This window comes from Ostrinia nubilalis, chromosome 22 (genome assembly GCF_963855985.1).
Source record: "Ostrinia nubilalis chromosome 22, ilOstNubi1.1, whole genome shotgun sequence".
NCBI lineage: Eukaryota > Metazoa > Arthropoda > Insecta > Lepidoptera > Crambidae > Ostrinia > Ostrinia nubilalis.
In genome coordinates this window covers 7,768,921-7,790,510 of record NC_087109.1, presented here as the reverse complement: position 1 = coordinate 7,790,510, position 21,590 = coordinate 7,768,921, and the positions used below count along the sequence as shown (strand labels likewise).

Genomic DNA, 21,590 nt, shown 5'->3' with positions numbered 1-21,590 from the left:
GGACACAAGATAAAGTTTACTGTGTCCATTTTTTACACTGTGGCCTCGTTAAAATATTTCAAATCACGCTCGGCTGCGTGGAACAAAATTATTGTTTGAATTAAACTGTAAAATAAAGGATAAGAAAGAAAGAAATGTTTCACGGAGTATTAAAAAGTATCATTCGTGTAATACTACAATTTTCTTTAAATTTTGCGGGAAATTCGACAACTAAACGGCCAAACGATAAAAAAACAATAAAGGACAAAAGATAAAGTTTACTATGTCCATTTTTTACACTGTGGCCTCGTTCAAATACTTCAAATCACGCTCGGCTGCGTGGAACAAAATTATTGTTTGAATTAAACGACTCGTAAAGAACGTCTTCTTTGCTGAAAACTTTCGGGGTTTTCATGAAATGTGAGCGGTTTTATTTTTATTTTCGTAGCTTAGAAAATAATAATTTTTAATTCTTTGCGTAGTTTCTTTTTAAGTGGTCACCAGAGGCCGTCATATTTATGTAGTTTAGTACCTTTTATGTTTGTTTAGTTACTTTTATGTGGTAATATGTGGCTACATGGTCGCTCTAACAGCACTTTATAACGTGTGCGATGGAGACTAGATTTTTATTAAAAATCCAAAAGAGGTGACTTATTATTATCCACACAGTCTATCTATGTAATAGTATCTATCTATATGTACTTCTATAGTCCATAAATTATCAAGGAAGGCTATGTCACCATCAATAGCAGCTAGCATCAATGAGAAATGTTGCAAAAACGGTAAAAAAATATTCAAACAATTTTCACGCGTATGAAGTCGCGGGCACAGCTAGTTATAAACAGATTTTATTGCTCCAATATCACTGATATCCCAACCACAAACATAATTTATTCCCCGAACGAAATGTAAACTGAAATCGGCCAATAACTTTTATTATAACATTTTAACACTGCAAACACCAGCATCATACGAGTAAATCTAGTGTCCACTCCAATTACATAGCCTTCCGCTACATAGCGGGAATGTGTGCTGGAACCGAGCCAACCGAGTCTAGGTAAACAGAATAAGCTATAGAAACTTTTTCAATAATAACAATGTCAGGTCTCATCAAAGTTGAAGGACATTGCTATCGCCAAAAAAACAAATGAAAAACTATTGTAATCATAGTTTTTTTTTTGCTTTCGCGATTTGCGTATCATAGAGTCGCGGATATTTTGTAGTTAAAAAAAGGGCACGTCGCCGTCGATTCGAAATTCAAATTATTATTTTTTTACTGTACATAAGCCTACAGGAGGTAACAAGTAGCCAGTTTTCCAATTTACCAAAATATTTTAGCTGATTTATTGGATGTAGAATAGTCAGCATTTCCTGATACGTCTTGGAATAAGGTCGTGATGTCCCACTTTTTGGCCACATTGGTGGTCACGAATTATTTGACGCTGTACCTACTTTACAATTAACACAGACCTTACTTTCTTTGCACAGCTTTAGTAAGTACCTAAACATCAGAGTAATTAAAGACAGAGTAAACTAGGTCGATAAGTACAGGATTTATATTTCGTGTCAGATAGTGTTGTTTAGGGCTTTAGAATATTTGCTTCATTAGGAATTCTACAGACCAATTAAGGAAAATAATTTTCAAATTATTAAGAAAATGTGTTCAATATCTGAATCAGCTAAAACGATGAATTGATGATTCTTAAAAACTTAAAGCACTTTTTAGAACACCCTAAAAAGGTATACTTATAAAGCAGTTTCACTTTGAACCGAAAGCTTTCTCTTGGGCGTGTGCCAAGGCCTAAGACCGTAAGCCAGGGGTAGCAAACACTTTGGCGGCTTAGCGGACCGAGCACTGGATAATCTGGAGACGAGAGTAACGGCGAGTTCACACATTGTGGTTTATCGATATAAGGATTTGACACACTGGCTGCGTTATATGGCTTACGGCCAGGTCTTGTACGCAGCCGACGTCATGTATGAATAACATTATCGGTTTCTACATTTTCAATTTATGCGATCTGAGGGCCTAGTGTGAGTTTACATCAAACGCGCTCACGAGCGCGTCAAAAATGACATTAAATGTATGACGGATTGTACAGCGCCCCTAGCGGGAAACGTTCAAAAACTAAAATTTTCATACATTTTTTAAACGAGGAGCGCGTTTGATGTAAACTCACAAATCGCGCTATAGTAAAAAATACTTTTTCACACTAATGTCTCTTATTTGTGAGTTATTTTTTATTAGAAATCTTCAATAACATTTACAAAAAAAGTTATTCAAAAACATCAAAATGCGTAGTGAGAGTGTTTACGGTTTAGGAAACTTTAATTTAAGTTTCAATTTAATGCTATTACAATAATAAGTAACTGGTTAATGTATGTAATTGTAAATACATACATGTATGAATAATTTATTAGGTATAAGCAGGTCTCTACAAACATTTTCAGCGATGTTAAAACAAACATAATTTCATATTCATTCAACGAGAACTGTGTAATAAATGCTAACTTTATTTTCTGTTTTATACTAATAAAGGACTTGATTAAATAACCGGCATATTTGTGTAAATATTAGTTGTGATATAATCATTATTATTCAACCGCAAATTGTTTTTATAGTATTACAAAATGATAATGTGCAGTAGAGTCGCTTATTATTTTGCTATTTTGTTGTATGTCAAAAACTTCTACTACTCGTTGTGCTGCCGAGAAATTTTTACTGAGTTACAAGCAATTCGATAAATAATGTATTTAGCTATAAGGAATTGAGGTTTTAATTTAGTTGAAACCTATAAGAAAATCGCTATTAAACCATCTATTTAGTTGCCTTAATTTGACAGATTCCACAATAGCAAATACGGAATGCGGAGTAAAGTGGTTTTACTTTTCTTCAAGTTACACTGTGGCGGTGGTTTAACAAAATAAATCGTTATTTGATGGCATAAATTAATTCTGGTCCTCTATTAAACAAGTATTTCGATGCCCATTATAGATCTTGATTCAAATGAGGTCGGTCAAAAAATGAGGTTTCTAATAATTTTAATCTGTGTTATTTTTCAAGTTATCTGTGGTAGAGTTTTTGGCGGGAAACTGGGATATGGGGCAGTGCAAGGAGGTGGTTTATGGGTGAATAATTTTGGGGTTCCTACGGCTGCTACGGAACCCCCTTTGGTACCCCTTTCGGCGTTTGTTGGTGATGACTGTGCTACGGGACTCGTGAAGTTCAATGGTTTTTGTGCTGATGTAGATTAAATATGGATAACTGTATACTAAATTTAAATTAAAAGTGTGTATTATGTATGTTTGCGTTTTGTATTATTTCTGGTATGTACTGCACTAATTAGGAAGCCTTTTCTGAGAAGGGTTAAGGTAAGTACTGAGAGGTAAAAGGGCTTTTTAAATGCCTATTAACAGAAAATAAATGTTTTTATACCTGCCGGTTTATCTGGTATAGTGTCAATTTTGACGGAATACATTCTCTAATGACTCTACCGGTTAACGAATTAATTAAAAGATAATTTTCTCGAGTTGATGAGTGGTCCATCGGGTGCATTATTTATTTATTCAATAATCTTCCTGATTTAAGTTACTTTTATTGAAATTTTTGAATAACAATCATGATCATAATTATGTAGACTTATTATTACTACTTTTTGATATCATGTCCCAAATCCTAAATAAATAAAGCCTCCGGGTATAAATAATCATACATGAATACTTCTTTTATTTTTATAAATATGTACAAAAAACTAAGAGGAATAAACATAAGAAAACATCCAGACTATAATACAAACAGAATTAAGCACATAAATATTTGTATTGAAAGTGCCCATTGAAACCCACAACCTTTGGCGTAGTACAAACATCTAACGCAGTGGTTCTTAACCTTAAGTCATGAGGGACCATTTTACCAAATTTCTATCTTGTCAGGGACCACCTCATAATCGGTCAAAACCAGTTTGACTGCAAAAATCAGTTAAAAGTGGTTTTAACCAAGGTGTGCAAGTGCACTTCGTGGACCACTTGGAATGTCTCCAGGGACCACCAGTGGTCCGCGGACCACCGGTTAAGAACCACTGATTTAACGAAAGGCTCTTAACTCAGTCAGTGCCTGAGGTATAGGAGCGGCACGGGAGCGTGATTTTGTGACGTTCAAACGTCAGCGAGACTTCAGATTTGTATATCCTGTCACGTCATATTTTTTTTTTATGTGACAGGAGGCAAACGAGCAGACGGATCACCTGATGGTAAGTGATTACCGTCGCCCATAGACACCCGCAGACCCAGGGGCGTTACAGGTGCGTTGCCGGCCTTTAAGGTGAAGATCCGCTCTCCTCTTGAAAGCTTGCAGGTCGTATCCGTCCGGAAACACCGCAGACGACAGTCCATTCCACAGTTTGGTTGTACGGGGCAGGAAGTTTCTAGAGAAACGTACTGTTGTGGACTGCCAACCATTTAAGTGATGGGGGTGGAAGTGCTGTCGGGTAGATCGGTGGCGAAAAGTAATATGTCTATGTCACCCCTCCCGTGCCGCTCCTCACCTCAGGCATTGACTGAGTTTTAAGCGCTTGACCTTTAAGTAGGTAGGCATTCATTTGAAACAAAAGATAAATAAAAACTTACTACGTTGAAGATAGAAGTTTTCCCAGTAAATATTATGCAATAATTAATCTTAACGAGTCTGTTTGGAAAAGATCTACAGAGTTGAGTCGGGAGCCGTCTCTATTTACTTAATTTAATGAATCTGAAACTTTCTCTTTCAAATTAATGTCAAACCTGTATTTGACAGCTCAGGTATTGCCGTCCTTTTCTTAGCTATGAAATGGTAAGAGACAGCGCGAGTTTAAGCAAAGTTATGGCAAAGCAAAGAGGAAAGCGTCGGAAAAGTTGTTTGCAGGTGAACGTAATAATCGTAGAAGCGAAATGTATACTTACCTACTTACTTATTTTTGTTGGGGGTTAATTAATTTTCTCTTGGGGGGCTTGAGATTATGACTTATTTATTTTTTTGTTGTCTTGCTGCTCATTTCGACATTATTCTGCTTACAAAACCTAACTAATAAAATAAAATCGATAAATAAAGTATCATTATTTATTTATTTAGATGCATTCGTAGAAGTGTAAAATTGAACGAGAGGTTCTAGCTAAGATTTTGAATGTTGTATTAATAAAGTTTCTATGTTTTTGTTGTTGAAGTGTTTGAAAATTTGCTTAAGAAGTTCCACGAAACGTTGATTATTAATTCCCTTCCACTTACCTATATCTCCGATTGAGGAAAACCGAATAGATTGAAAGTTTATACGAATAAAATTAATGTTTAATTTCTTACCGTGCCACCAGATGGCGGTAGAGAATAATGTTTTAGAACTTTTTAAAAACCAAATCAAGCTTGTAAGAGTATGTGGGAAAGTGAGGTTATGTTTCTATTTGAAGTAGGTAAGTATTGGTTATTATCCTTATGTTGCTGTTTTGTCACTGAATAAAACATTTTTCTTTATATTGCTGAGATGGTAAGATTATCACGTCGTCGTTTCAAAGGCCCAAACAAATACCTAACAAGTATAGAAACAAATATCTTCGCAAAGTTTTCCTCAAATAAACTGAACGCAGGCTTTCCAAACTTGGAGCTTTGGAGCCTTCGTAATGATGAGTGACAGCAGCGAACAATAAAGACCCTACTCTGGCAACCTTCGATACGATTCACTCGATTTGTGTCGCACACTCTTAAGTTGTAACAATTCCAAATTCAAGTTGATAACGTCATACACAATGTGACTTCATGAGCCGACAATTACTTGCCCTCCGAAGTAGGCTTTATTTTCTGAAATTAAATCAATTTGAGCTTTTCATATCATTTGTAAACTGGGAACAGTACCTATGTGATTTTTTAATCTGCTTGTATCAAACCCAGGACCTTAAATATCAAAACTCTGACAGAGAGAGAAGAGAGAGGGAGGGAGGGAGGAAGAGAAGAAGAAACTCTTTAAAATATAAACCACAGAAGAGTTCAATAGAGCAGCCACACCGTATTCATAAATTCTTATTTTTATTCATTTATTCATATCGTAATGTTAGTACAGAACTATAATTAAAGTAGGTAGCTATTAGCTATCAAGGCTGAGTTTGAGTTGTACCATCTAACTATAACCGGTGGAGTTTGACAGATTATTGACGTTTGTTAACGTTAAAGTAAGATGGTGCAACTCAGTCTAAGAGTCATAGAGACAGATCTCAATTATATCGAAAATGTTTTCCAGAGTAGAACCCCGGCGACTTTCGGGGGATTCGATTAGAAATCTCTAGCTACCCACAGAGGGATCCAACGAATGGCATGTGAAATATTGGAAACCCGAAGATTCTTAAAATATATTGCGGCTGTTCTAGTTCAATGAAGTCCTATAAGATTGTGTTTGTTAATTGGTAAATTAGTATTTGATGTTGTTTAGTTCCCTAAAAATATATTTGGGCATCAGAAACACTTCATTTTGGATGGACAGGGTCGTTTTTACATGCTTTTTTGTGCTTCGAGACTTTACATGTTTTTATTAATGTTTAATTAGGTACGCAAGTTATTCATGTTTAAGTGATTTTGCTCTAATATTTTAATTGTTCCATAGTTGTTTCAAGTAGATTAAAGAAATAGTCGTAAGTAAAGAAGAAATGAAGGAATACTATAAAAATGTGTGACTAATCTTGCCAACTTTTAAAAATTAGATTTTGTAAACTTTTTGAAATTTTAATCTTTATTATTTATAGCTGACCCGGCGAACTTTGTTCCGCCTTAATGGCAATAAATAAGCAGACTTTTTTTTTAATTTCGAACGGGATAAAAAGTATCCTATGTCCTTCTCCTGGCTCTAAACTACCTCCCTGACAATTTTCAGCTAAATCGGTTCAGCCGTTCTTGAGTTATAAGTGGTGTAACTAACACGACTTTCTTTTATATACCTACTAGCTGACCCGGCGAACTTTGTTCCGCCTTAATGGCAATAAATAAGCAGACTTTTTTTTATTTAGAACGGGATAAAAAGTATCCTATGTCCTTCTCCCGGCTCTAAACTACCTCCCTGACAATTTTCAGCTAAATCGGTTCAGCCGTTCTTGAGTTATAAGTGGAGTAACTAACACGACTTTCTTTTATATATATAGATATACTCGTAGATTTAGTTCCCTACAACCGATGTTACTAAGCTTGCGTAAAATCTCGACCGATGTCACTTGAGTAAAAAAGGCTAAGGTAGAAAAGATAAAGAATATAATACTTACGTCCGGACTGATGTCGGTGAAGTTGGCACTGGAGACAAACTCTCTGAGGAACCCGTCCAGCTCGGTGCCTTCGATGTAGCCGTTACCTGAAAAAAAGGGTGAATTGTTAAAACCTTTGCAGATTCATTGGAAGAAGCATATTTTGACAGACGTCTGGCTTAGGCCCTGCTTCCACCATGGCAGAGCGGAGCGGAGTAGAGCGGAGAAGTGTCGGGCGGATTAATTTTTCTATAGAATTTGACAGCGACGACGCCGCGACGGTGAGGTACGGCTCGAATCCCCAGAGGGTAAATTTTAGATTAAAAACAAATGTTTAAGTCACAAATTATTAACGGTCCCCATAAGCAAAGATTAAAATGCTTGTATTAAGAGTAGCATTTTAATAAATTATGTTTTTTATAATAGTCCAGCGGACGGTGTCTATTTATTATTTGAATAATGCAGCTTTTCCAGCATAAAGTACCCAGATATTTAGATGGCCAAGAGATTTCTGGAGAACAAAGGCAACCGTGAAAATAGGCCAAATCCGGTTACCGTTTCTCTCGTCATTGAATCTTTTGGCTTTTATATTTTTTCTCTTTTCTGGTACTGTAACCTCATATTACCCCAAAAAAGTTGACAACATACAGTTTTCAGACTTCATGAATGTTGTTGAGTAATCTGGACACGGCGATCGGACAGTTTCATACCTACTTAGTATGTTGTGATGTGTTTGAATACGATGTCATGAGGCCCAAGATATTTTCCTTGCCCCTGCAAGCAACAAACTACTCTGTTGACTGAGTTGCAGAAACATTTTAGGTAAATCTGTAAAGGTAAATATATTTTTAACGCAGATGAAGCTATTAAAAGTCGAATTTACAGTCAATTAAAAACTTACTCGATTTTCAGGAGTAGCTATGGAAAGAAGTTGGCGTCTTTTAACCTAAATAGGCTCTCTCGCACCTTACATTCTATGACAACTAAAATGTCGTGATATCTATCTAACGCTTATGTTTATGACTTTTATTTGTAGATCTAACTTTAGGTAAGCTTCGTGTACGAGTTGGCCAACTATCTCGATTGTCCAGCTGTAATGTGCCGGCAAAGTAGGTCACATTGGTTTTCAATAGGTAATGAACTTCCCAACTTTGACCGAGGGAATGACCAATCGATAGTTTATCAATAGAGTATTAGACGAATGGGACTGTTTAAAATTAGTTGAATTTCTATATTTATTATAGCTGTTCCGTTAGAAGTTACTCTGTCTTAAGAAAAGTTATTTATGTTTTCTTACATAAAAAGCTACTCCTGACATTATCAAACACCACAAAAAAGAATTAGATAAATCGGTCCAATTTTTATATAATAAGATTTAATTGTGCGAAAAATGTGACTGCTTTAAAATTCGTGTAGTCACCGGGACACCATTCCCCAAGAGTTCCAAGCATCATCATCATCATCAGTCATTTAGTATCAACTAGGCTGACGCACGAGCATGACCCTTTGCAACATACCAGTAAAAAATAAGTTTAAGGGAAATACATTAATTTGTATACCCACCAGCCGCGGGGGCAGCAAGTGGGTTATGTGGGGTTCTCCCTGCCAGAAGGGCAGAGCCTACTCACTGAAAACCTGACGTTGCCCTCAATAGCCATATGAGTCGGGAACGCGGGACACCACTATCGGCGTTTTGCCTCAAGCATTCGTCCGCGTTCCCTGCTCGGCATTCGGCTCGCTTAGTGCGCAGCCCCAAACCAAGGAAGGCGTCTTTACGCCTTCAACCTCCTGCGAGCGGCACGCAAGACACGTGCTGCGCCGTCGCGGAAGAAGTTTGTTGCTTCACTTACCTAAGCAAGCATCGTTTGTGAATACGGGCGTTAAAGTCTCTTGACTCTCTATAAACGTAGCTACCACATGATATACTTACTAGTGCGTTTATTTGTATAAACATTACATATCTGAGTACGTAATGTGACTCGCCTCACGCCTTTACATAATTTACATCAGTGTACATTGGGACGGACCGATTCCCGGGGGGAACGTTTTTAGCGCGAAGCTACAGTTTTTATTTACAAAAAAGTGCCTGGTAAAAAGGGAATTTATGTAACGGGTAAAATGGTGGTAAGGTAAATTCTTATAATCAAGTATAGTTCTTGCAACTCACGAAGGCGAGTGAGCTTTACTTGTGTGTGTAGGTGTAGGTACATGCACATAACGATAGTGTAAGTCTACCAAAACTTGAAAAACAAACAGTAGCGGGCCACCACCTATGTAAAGCTCACTCGCCTTCGTGAATTGCAACAATTATAATGTCAGACGCTAATGATGGTTCTGAAAGGCTGACACCAGGGACTTTAGATGATAAATTCCCACACGGTAAAAGACCGTATTTAGTTTTGCATTATTTGTGTTTTGGATAACTTTTGATTTGAAATCTGTCAAAAATTTTGACCAAGGTGGTGAATGTTACTTGATTTGAAGGCTGTACACATAACATAAACTAGTACACCACCTTTTAAAACAACATATTAGCACAAATGTTCAAAAAATATTCACACGATTTTAAAAATATGGAATACTGTGTAATGGATTGGAAAAGTATTTTTAAACCAACGGAATTCTTACGAATACGAAATCGCATTGAATACAAATGTTATGCAATTTATGTGAAATCTTATGCGAGTGAACGTGAACTTACGTTTAAAAACACGCTCCAATACATTAAACATGATATCGCGTGCGTTACATTCTCTTTTAAGTGTTTTAAATATTTATTCATGCCTGAACTCTATGTTTCAAACATTATTCATTACTGGACCCTAAGGAATTGTAAAGTTGACATAACCTTCGTGAAAGACTCACATAACACTCCTTTACCTGCGTATACTGGGAATAATATACAATGGACTGATTGTACCTATGTAACAGCATAATGTAACTACTTATATAGAAACATTAAGACAGATTAATTTGTAGTTTATTTAAGAACACGGATTTTGTAGACTAATGAAATAATACAAAGTTTAATGCAACTAATGTTTGGAGTATGAAACATTTTTTATTTGTAGTAGTTAAATATTAAATTGATAATTTTATGACGGATCATAAAGTTAGCTTGAATAACACTTCTTTAGGTGTGTAGTAATACCATTTGTTGTCAATATTTAAAAGGCACTAGAAAACTTTCTAATCTTCGTCTTTGAGCAGTTACTTCGAGTTTTCTTAACTAAATTAAAATATAAATGATAAATGAGACACGTTATACAGTCTACCCTACTTGTCAAGGGCCTGTGGAGAACTCAATGACCCTTAAGAAAGGGCTTCACGGTCACCTCCCAACGCTTACAATGCAGTATCTAAGAATCTTAGCATTGAGCAGTGCCTACTTTTTCAAGTATTTAGTGGTTGTATTATTGTACCACAAAGAAGTCTCACTTTCTTATTCGAGATCTCAATAGTTATTTCATTTTTAGCGTTAGGAGTTGCATCTCCAACTAATTTGAGAATCCCAACTAATATTATAAATGCGAAAGTAACTCTGTCTGTCTGTCTGTCTGTTACGCTTTCCCGCTTAAACCTCGCAACCGATTTTGATGAAATTTGGCATAGAGATAGTTTGAGTCCCGGGAAAGAACATAGGATAGTTTTTATCCCGGTTTTTGAAACAGGGACGCGCGCGATAAAGTTTTTCTGTGACAGACAAAATTCCACGCGGGCGAAGCCGCGGGCGGAAAGCTAGTTATAAATAACTTGAGCGATTCAATTCCCGCCTTAGGCAGTTCGATTTTTTTCAATCGATCTTTTAATCTCAAGTACGCCCTGCTAAGGTACTGTAGAGTACCTAAATGACCTTTTTAAGATCATGATGATGAAACCTTTTTAAGAAATGAAACATAGGTACTTAAAAATGTAATATCCTACAGAATTAGGTATTGTTTCAAATATACTATTCAATATTTTTCCTCAAAACATCATTCCAAATTACTATTTTATTTAATTGAAGTTCTATCTGTATCATTTCTATCATGACTATTTGCGTTCGTTAAGTATTACGACACCAAATCCAATTCGAAGTTCTAGTAAACATGCGAACACATGGTTTTTATCACTTTTGATCTACGCAGAGTGACGTCACCGAGTGTCTACGCATATTTTTCAATCTGTTGCTGACGTAGCTTGTAGTATTTTTCGTAGCCGTTCGTAGCTATTTGTAGCACGCGTGCCGTAGTACGTAGTAGTCGTAATAGGGATGGGACTCTAAACCGGAATTTATTCTCAAGTAATTTACATATTTTTTTCAGTAAAAGTTTGTTTATTTACTAAAATTAGTTAGTATGAAAGCTATGCTAATCTAAGCTAATTTAGGGCGTGTATAAATGCCCTGAAAAGGGTCTACACACAAATAAATGATTTGAATTTAAGTAGGTAATCTTAGAAATAAAGTATCATAAATTAATCGTTGGTGTTTTACTTATAACATCTCAACCTACTAATTTTTTACTCAAATTCTAGGCACAAACATTGTGGATATAATTTTCAGATTTAACACAGTAAGGCTGGGTTGCACCATCTTACTTTGACTGTAACAAACGTCAAAAATCTGTCAAACTCCATACAAAAATCATCGGTTATCGTTTTACTTACGGTCAACATTTGGTGGTGAAACTCAGCCTAATTATACAAAGTTAATTGTGACCTCAAAAATACGAAACAAAATAATAAATCTCTTGTAGGTACTTCCGCTTTAAAAGAACTTTACGGCGACTTTCACAAGTTTTCGAAAAAACATTCCACAATAAAAGCTCAGCGGGTACGTTGCACATCAACCTCAATTGTAGCATTTTATGTACGTATAAATACGTGCTATTTTCCAACAAAATTGTTATTGTAATAGTGTAATGTGCTGCCAGCTGTACATTTCAAGCGAAGCGCCACAAAATCTCCTGAAATTGTGTTATTTTAATTAACTTCCGTAATTATCTCTGGACGTTTCCGGGACTTAGAATTCAGGGTGAATTTCAGGTTGCTTTGTGACACTAGGAAGTTGTGCTGTGAATAATAGCCGTGATGAAACTGAGTTAAAACTTAAAAGTTTTTAGTGTTATGTTTTTTTACTTAATTGCTTTATGTAACTACGAGTAAAAAGGTTTTACGCCCGTATTCACAAACGATGCTTGCTTAAGTGAATCAGCAAATCTAACGCACAGCGTTGAATAGAGCTCTGTGATTGGTTCATGTGTCACCCTGTGAGTCCACGCGCACTGTGTGACCTCACAGTAATGTTTGTGAATACGGGCGTTAGTGTCTTCTGATTCGGTAGGTATAGGTCAAGCGATTAACTTAGTGCTTGAGGTATGGGAGCACGGGAGGAGTGACATTGACATATTATGATGCGACAGGGTATACAAATCTGAAGTCTCGCTAAGGTTTGATCGTCACAAAATCACTCTCCAGTGCCGCTCCCATACCTCAGGTACTGATTGAGTGCGTTAGACCTATCTATAACACCATAAATCAATAGTGCCAGGTCAAAACTTTCCTAATAAACAATTAATTTTGACCTTACATTAAGATTTTAGCCCTGAAAACTTTTTTGTGTAACAACAATAAGTCACTTTACGTTATTAAGAAACTTATAATTAGTCTTATATTCTTAGATGTTTAATACTTAAATTGTTTTGTTTGTGTATTCCGTCAGATTATAATCTGACGTAGTTAAATTACAATCTAACCTAACCTAACCCACTGTTAGTTTACAATCTAACGCGTTATATTATAAACTGACAGAGTTCACAATTTCAAGTTGACATAATATACGAGTAAGTAACTAGCGGCCGTACGCGTGGAAACTTAGGGGTTGAATTTTGCAAAATCCTGTCTTAGTGAGCACCTACGTTCTAAAAGGAATCCCCATGCAAAATTTGCTACTCCTAGCACTTGTAGTTTCTGAGATTTCGTGATGAGTGAGTGAGTCAGTCAATCAATGATCTTTTGCTTTTATACACTCGCGAGCAAAAGTATGGAATCACTTACATGAAGTTGTTTCCACGCGATCTTGTGTACTAACGAATTTGTTAGGAACAAAAAAAGTGGCACCATTTTAAAGATTAAACTTTTATCTTTAAATTGATACCAAATTCATTTAAATCACACCAGTATTTAAAAAGATATCCCGGCTGATGTGAAGAAGTAACGAAAAAGACATGTATGAACTGTTTGATACGTCTCGAGTTGCGGCCTATTTACCCCCTATAAAAGCACGCGTTTTCGGATTTTTGCTTTCACACGTTGATTCATACACATCTCCGCTTCTTTTGACACTTTACCTGGGATTCTACACCTTCAGAAGCAGCACAAATCGTTGCACTATTGCAAGAAGGGCTCAGCCAGCGGGCTGTCGCACGTCAGCGCCACATAAGCCAGTCCTGGGTTTCGAAAGTTTTAAGACGCTTTCGGGAGACTGGTGGCTTTATCCCGAGACCAAGTTCTGAACAGCGCCGGCGCACATCGCGGAGGGAAGACCGTTTTTTCATGTCAACCTCTCTATGAAATCGTCATTTGACTGGAATCGTCGTCTAGTAAGAGCTCAGAAATGTTCGTAGGATAGCTGTTAGCGAGTAGACAGTTTGTCTAAGACATAAGCAATAGAATTTAACTCCAAAAAGGCCTGCCACAGGCTTGAAACTGACGGCAGGTCACCGATAAGCACGCTTTCAATTTGCTCGTACACATCTCGATGTTAAGTCGAGCAAGCCACCCCCATAAGCCACTGTTTCAGCGAACCAGCACTGCACAAACCGCTCCTCAGGCCGCCTACAAACCTGATCTCTTCGACTGCTGCCCTGTAAACACAGTTTGCATTCATCGGAGAACAGAACTCGCCTCCATTACTCGCCTTCCCATCGAGATGTGTACGAGCAAATTGAAAGGGTGTTTATCGGTGACCTGCCGTCAGTTTCGAGCCTGTGGCAGGCCTTTTTGGAGTCAAATTCTATTGCTTATATCTTAGACGAACTGTCCACTCGCTAACAGCTATCTTACGAACATTTTTGAGCTCTTGATGGACATCGATTCCAGTCAAATGACGATTTCATAGAGAGGTTGACATGAAAAAACGGTCTTCCCTCCGCGATGTGCGCCGGCGCTGTTCAGAACTTGGTCTCGGGATAAAGCCACTAGTCTCCCGAAAGCGTCTTGAAACTTTCGAAACCCAGGACTGGCTTATGTGGCGCTGACTTGCGACAGCCCGCTGGCTGAGCCTTTCTTGCAATAGTGCAACGATTTGTGCTGCTTCTGAAGGTGTAGAATCCCAGGTAAAGTGTCAAAAGAAGCGGAGATGTGTATGAATCAACGTGTGAAAGCAAAAATCTAAAAACGCGTGCTTTTATAGGGGGTAAATAGGCCGCACCTCGCGACGTATCAAACAGTTCATACATGTCTTTTTCGTTACTTCTTCACATCAGCCGGGATATCTTTTTAAATACTGGTGTGATTTAAATGAATTTGGTATCAATTTAAAGATAAAAGTTTAATCTTTAAAATGGTGCCACTTTTTTTGTTACTAACAAATTCGTTAGTACACAAGTTCGCGTGGAAACAACTTCATGTAAGTGATTCCATAGTTTTGCTCGCGAGTGTAGATACCTATAGATAATATTATGTGGAGATCATGTTATGACTAAAATAATACTCGTATATATATTTTTCCTTTCTTTGTTACATAATGTTTTTAACCTTTCAAAGTTACCTTAAAGTTAGCAAGACTGTATCATTTCCCATTTTTCTTGGAAGCAAAAATAAAAACTCTTTTTTGGAACGACGAAGTTTGCTCTTTAACACGTATTTTGCATACAGTTGAGGAAACTAAGGAACACGAGTTTCTGAAAGCGTCGATCGGAATAAAGAAGTGAAATTCTTTCTTACAAAACTTGCTCTACATATTGCTGTGTTTTCTAATAGAAGGTAAAGGCATATTAAGTTAAAAACACTGTCTTTTGAATCGTGATCGCATCAGAAATTAGGAGATCCGCAGGAGAATCAAATTGACCGACATAGCTCGCAGAATTGCTAAAATCAAGTGGCAGTGGGCGGGACACGTAGCTCGTAGAGACGATGGCCGTTGGGGCAGAAAAGTTCTCGAGTGGCGACCACGGGCCGGAAGACGTAGCGTGGACAGGCCTTCCACTAGGTGGACCGACGATCTGATGAAGGTCGTGGGAAGAGCCTGGATGCGGGCAGAGCAGGACCGTTCGTTATGGAATCCTTGACGGAGATCGTTGTCCAGCAGTGGACGTCATTTGGCTGAAACAAACGGACGAACTGTCTTTTTACGTATTTGTGTTTGCTTTAAAATGAATATGTTGTCATTTGTACAGACTGAATAGACATTTTTGAGTTGGTCTTAGTAATTCGTTCTTGCTTGCTACACAGTTGTATGAAATGAAATCTCTTTATTTACCTTGATTTGGTACCTATGAACGTCAAGATGAATTAAATAATACAAAAGGTAGCACTTAAGGGACTCTAACTGTCGCCTCAACTGCCTCAACGCCTCGAGACAAACATTAAATGGTAATTGCTGAGAAAACACATCACAACAAATTAATATGCGAGAAGGGTAGGCTGATATTTTAACCATTGTAACAAAATTTGATGTCGTCGGTCCACCTAATAAAGGTAGCAGGAAGGCGCTGGATGCAGGCCGCTACCAACCGGTCAACATGGAAGTCAGGGGGGAGGCCTATGTTCAGCAGTGGACGTCCTGGGGCTGAAATGACGATAATGATAAAAAAATTGATCAATGGTTGCGTTAATTACGGATGAAAAAACCGGGTCTAAGAGTAATAATCTATATACTTATAATAAATCTGTAGAGAGGTCAATTCTGTACATGAAATATATTTTCAAAATAACTATCAGGGGGTGATTAGTGATCGATACTGATGCCAAAAATGCAATCAGTAAAATTTTTGTCTGTCTGTCTGTCTGTCTGTCTGTCTGTCTGTCCGTCTGTATGTTCCTTATAGAAACAAAAACTACTCGACGGATTTTAACGAAACTTGGTACAATTATTCTTCATACTCCTGGGCAGGTTATAGTATACTTAGGAATTCCCACGGGAACGGGAATTAGCGGGAAAATCCTTTTTATGAAAAATCTAAACCGCTTAAGTTAGACGCTTGAAATTTGGCATGCAGGTACCTTAGTAAACTTAAAGCTTAGTTACAACAGGATATTGCAAAATTCCCACGGGAACGGGAGTTAGCGGGAAAAACATTTGTATGAAAAAATCTAAACCGCGTAAGATAGATGAAGGGGGTAAAACGGGATCCACGCGTACGAAGTCGCGGGCGGCCGCTAGTAAATCATAAATGTTACAAGAGCTACTTATTTTATAATAATTTTGATAATAATTAGCAAAACGTTTGTACATTTCTGGCAGAGAATTAACCACTTAGTTATTGTTTACTGTAATGGTAACTGTATGAATAGAGGCTCGACGTGGTTATATTTACATTATAAGGCTGTATCTACACTATTGGTGCACTCGCTTGGAGTGTGAAGGTCGTGCTCAACGATGCGCGTCACTGCTCATAGTACGAGTATGTTGTAGGTGAAAGAAAAACTGTAAAACTATTTTAGTAACTAAATGTTCCTTATCTTCGAGCTCCTCCTATGTTCTTCTAATTAATTTCGTTGCGGGTCCAATGACAGTTTAACTTTACTCCGAAAAAAACGTAGTTACACATAATTTCGGTAGAAGTTATAGCGAAAACTTACAATATGACAACTGACCTGAACTGACAACTGACTGAATTCAATATCATTGGTATTTTTGCTCGGATATTAAAAGCCAAGTTTTTGAATTACATTATTACCTTTCTTTCACGCCTTTAGGCGAGTGAGCTTTACTTGTGTGTGTACGTGTATATGCGCGTAACGATAGTGTAATGTCTATCAAAACTTTTGAAAAAAGAACAGTAGCGAGCCTCCACACATGTAAAGCTCACTCGCCTTCGTGAGTTGCAAAAACTATACATTGTACCATAGCACCAGTGTGGTCGTGCCCCTAGCTTTTCCGCCCACACACATAAATTTACATCTTGACGGCTTGTAAATTGCCACTTATCCCTAATAACGTATTGTTAGCATAATGTTTTATTTTTACTTTTCTGTAACACTATAATTTGGTTTATTTATGGTGCAAATGACGTCAGTCAGTGGCTATGATAGATGTTCGTAAAGCAAGTTCATTAGATTATTTAAATCTATTATGCGCTTTTTTTAATAAATCGAAGTAGATTGAGATACTATTTGCAATTGTTTTCTTGTGTGTAAACTCTATCCTGCCCCCAATGGTCACGTTTACCTACGATATGATTTTGAACAATGTTGCCAAACATAATTTAGCAACGTTGGCAGTTATGCCGTTGAGGAATCGGGATAAAATGATAATCCAGGCTCAATGTGAGAGGAAAACGCAATACATTGGAGCAACTTACAGGAATTATAAAAAACCACAAAATTCCAATCCAAAATTCCCACGAATCACCATCCTGAAGGAACTCAGTAGCAGTTATGGGAACATCAGGCCTCCCCAACCCGTCTTGCAAAAGTAGTAAACCAAATCCTCCATTTGAATCTAGTAAATTATAGAGGGTCTTGCTCCAGCAGTAGAGCCTAAATGACCTGATGTTGATGTCAATGCTTCACTTTGACAGCATACGCTATCCATTAGTGCGGTGCGTGTCAGTGGATTATTTTATGTTATGTATGGGCCACACGCTTTGATTTCGTTGACCATTGATTTATGACTCCCACCACTTTATTATAACTGACAGCTTCTTTCAGGGACGCCTTTTATAGAGTAATACATTATTATTCTGTGGTAATACTAATACCAAAGAATATTAATAAGTCTTAATACCAAAGAAGAATAATAATAGCCTATGTCACGATATTTTTTTCTTGGTCACATGTAACTCTTCATTTGTAACTTTTTTTAATTCATAACGTTTATTATTGTAAAGTTTCATCTAATAAATTATTAATCTTTATTTGTATTGAATCAGATAACTTAATTACTAGGAAGATAGAATGATCATTGGATATTTAGCTTTTTTTATGTTTATTAGGCTACAAATTATACCATACATTTTAAAGCCCCATTTTCCTGAAGTCCCTGAATAAAATAGAATAGAATATAGCTGATAGCCTATTATTCAATTTTATTACAAAAAGGAATTGAAGATACGGTAAACAGAAAAAAGACTGAAAAGGAGACTGAAAAACCAGTTCATTCAATTTACTAAAGCCATTTAAACTTCGTTGTATTATTTAGCTAGGTTTAAAAAAGCACTGAAGTCTTTCAGCGCCGACTATAGTTCTAAAAATAGTTGTGAATCGATAATTTAGCCCCGAAACGAAATTGTAATTAAAAGCTCTTGTGCAGACACGTGGTGAGAGCTTCCGAAGCGGCGGAAAGTCTGGAAATTAGGCAGAGTGCTCCCGGAGTGAGGGTAGGGTTACCACTAGTTTGGGGTGTTCGAGACTTCTGGATATGTCAAAGGTTCAATATTTCGTTGTTTTCTGCAATCGCAGGCTTTACTGCTGTCACTGTAAATAGTGCACGGAATATGAAAGAAGTAGGTACCTAGGTATAATATTTTGATTTTTGTTTACCTACATAATTGCTAATTCGAAGGAACAATTTTTTAAGACAATTAATTATACCTAAATTGACACCGTTTCGAAACAGCATCGGTCAGCACATGGTTTCCAAGAGACATACATGTATAAAAGAAAGGACGCAAACGTTTTACGCTACTGATACTATTGTAATTTGTTTTTGGACAGTAAACGGGTTAACTCTAGTGATCCACCACCAAAGCACAGCTTTTATGCTTGGTTTCTTCATATCAAGTTCATACATAAGCAGAAGATGAGCACGTTTAGGCTTAAAATCTCATTTCAACCGGGCATTAACTAACAATCGTCTGAGTTATTCAAATGCTTGTCAAAATGGTTAAATCCATTTAACAATAAAAAGATGGTGTCCCTACTCGAAGACATTTTCCCAATTCCGTCTGCGAAGAGTGAAGGCGCTTGATGTACTAACTTGATTGTGTGAAATTCGAGTTTCGGTCCCTCTTATTATTTTGAGTGAATTGAAAGCTTTTGACGGTTATTTTGTATGTTTATGCCTAAATTATTTTAAGATGTAGGCATACTGCTCGTGGATTTCGGTTTTTGCTTGTTCTGTTGCTATTTATTCATTAATATCATCAGTTGTCGTACCTAACTTGAGATTATGGGCTCTAGGTGCAATGAATGTTTGTATCTCACCTCTATCTATATTTTTTGTGATAAAAGTTCGTATGCGATAAATCTTTCTTCCATATTCGTCTCTAACGTTTAATATTCGTTTAATATTACCAAATTCATCAGAATTGGTTTAGCTGAATAGCACGTTTAGTTTTCGACACGAACTTTATACTATACCTACTGTAACGTTAAGTAGGTACGCTACAGTAAAATAGAATAATCATATTATTTTAGTACCATACCTTGCTTTTTTACTGCGATTATGGACTTTACTCGACTAATTATGAAATTTTAGTGTTGTTTTAGGATTCAACGGGTTACGGTTATAATCTGTTGACCCAAAAACGAATAACTTTGTTACATGACTAGTACAAACATCAGGTATGTTTTTAAATTATATTTACCTACCATTATTTTTAATACCTCATGTTCCTCCGCACCTAGATCATAACTAAGTAAAGCTTTGACGTACTTATAAGCGCTTATAATAGCTTAATTTGAAAAACTTTTGTGACTTTTATGGGTATGAATATACATTACGTAGGTACTCAAACTTGTGAATACTTTTTTGTAAACAGATGTTTACAAAAAAGTTCAGATGAACCCAATAATTTAAATTAAAGACATAAAATAGTTGATGATTTTATACTTGAAAGGATTTGGATCTCGAAAATTTTGTTTCTACAGACGAATTTGCACAAAATTCATTTACCACTCATGGACCTATAAAAAAAGTCGGACGGATTCTCATCAACAAAATACTGTGACATTAGGATACACCAGCTTGCCTGTACGTACAGGCCGGCACGCACACATTCACACCCTGATACACCACTTCGAGTGCAAACTTCACACAGTTGACACATTTAAGCAGCAAAAAAACAATACGAATACGACATGTCTTGTGTGATGAAATTGCGTAAAAACCGTTCTGTTCGAACAAACAAAAATTAAGGAATCACATTTCACAGGCAAAATAATAATCCAATCACTTATTTCCCGACATTAAAATATTGAAATTAGTTGAAATCAAACGTCATTCACTCGAAAAAATAATAAGTCAAAGACCAGTGTTCTCAGTTATTTACGTGGGAGAATTACTCGAAATATGGGAAATTAATAATAATTTTAGGACTTTTTAGTTATTTATTACGCATATGGAAATAAAATAATTTATCTTAATAACTAATTGTGTTTTAATGGGATATATTTTCATAGGCAAATTTGATCCTTCCCAAAAATGTGGAACTGCGAAATTCAAATTTTCTTACATTGATTGCAAGTCAGTGTCAGGTTGTATGTTAAAAAAAATCTATCAGAGATAATAATAATATATTGATGATGCATAAGATTATGATTATAATGTACAGTCGCGGAATGAAAAGGTTCGTCACCTTAGTGTCGGTTTTCGCTTGCACTATAATAGGTACTGTAAGAGTCAAACCTGCCAACATAACAGTGCAAGAAACAGTGCTGCTAACATTTAAATAAATATGACGTTTGCTAACGAATAAGGTTTTGCTTGTTTATTTTTCTATCCCATCAGTGCAATGCAATGATGACATTGACCAATTGACAATAGTTTTTTTATTTAATAGAAATAATAATGGCAGGTTGAACCAATAAGAAGGTTTTAGTTTATCAATCATAATAATCTTCTTGACAAGATAATCGTCAAACAACTTTGATCTGAATAATTTTGAACTTTACTGACGAACAGTTAAAGATTATTTTCTCTAACTCGAGATTATTCTGTAACATAGTTTCAAAAGGTAATATGTGCTCGCGATTCGTTGAAGGAATCAATTTGAAAACTGACGAACCTTTTCATTCCGTGACTGTACACAAGATTCGTAATTTGTAACTGCGTGAATTATTTTTGATCAACATTATGTATGTACATACCCTGACACACTGACTTGCATTGCAAACAATGTAAGAAAATTTGAACATTGAAAATTTCGCGCCTACCTCAACGCATTCACCTTTCATCCTTTTAAAATGGCACGGAATAATTCGGTCTACATTTCCAAGTA

The 21,590-nt window shown here is 36.5% G+C and overlaps 1 protein-coding gene across 2 annotated transcripts in view; it reads right to left on the bottom strand.

Annotated features, from left to right (window-relative positions):
- The window catches only part of LOC135082712 (calbindin-32), a 101,253-nt gene that overhangs the window by 33,517 nt on the left and 46,146 nt on the right, over nt 1-21,590 (bottom strand). For both annotated transcript variants that reach the window (XM_063977482.1, XM_063977483.1), the window contains exon 3: nt 7,249-7,334. In XM_063977482.1, coding sequence (XP_063833552.1) covers nt 7,249-7,334 — 86 coding nt within the window. The remainder of the gene's footprint in view (nt 1-7,248; nt 7,335-21,590) is intronic.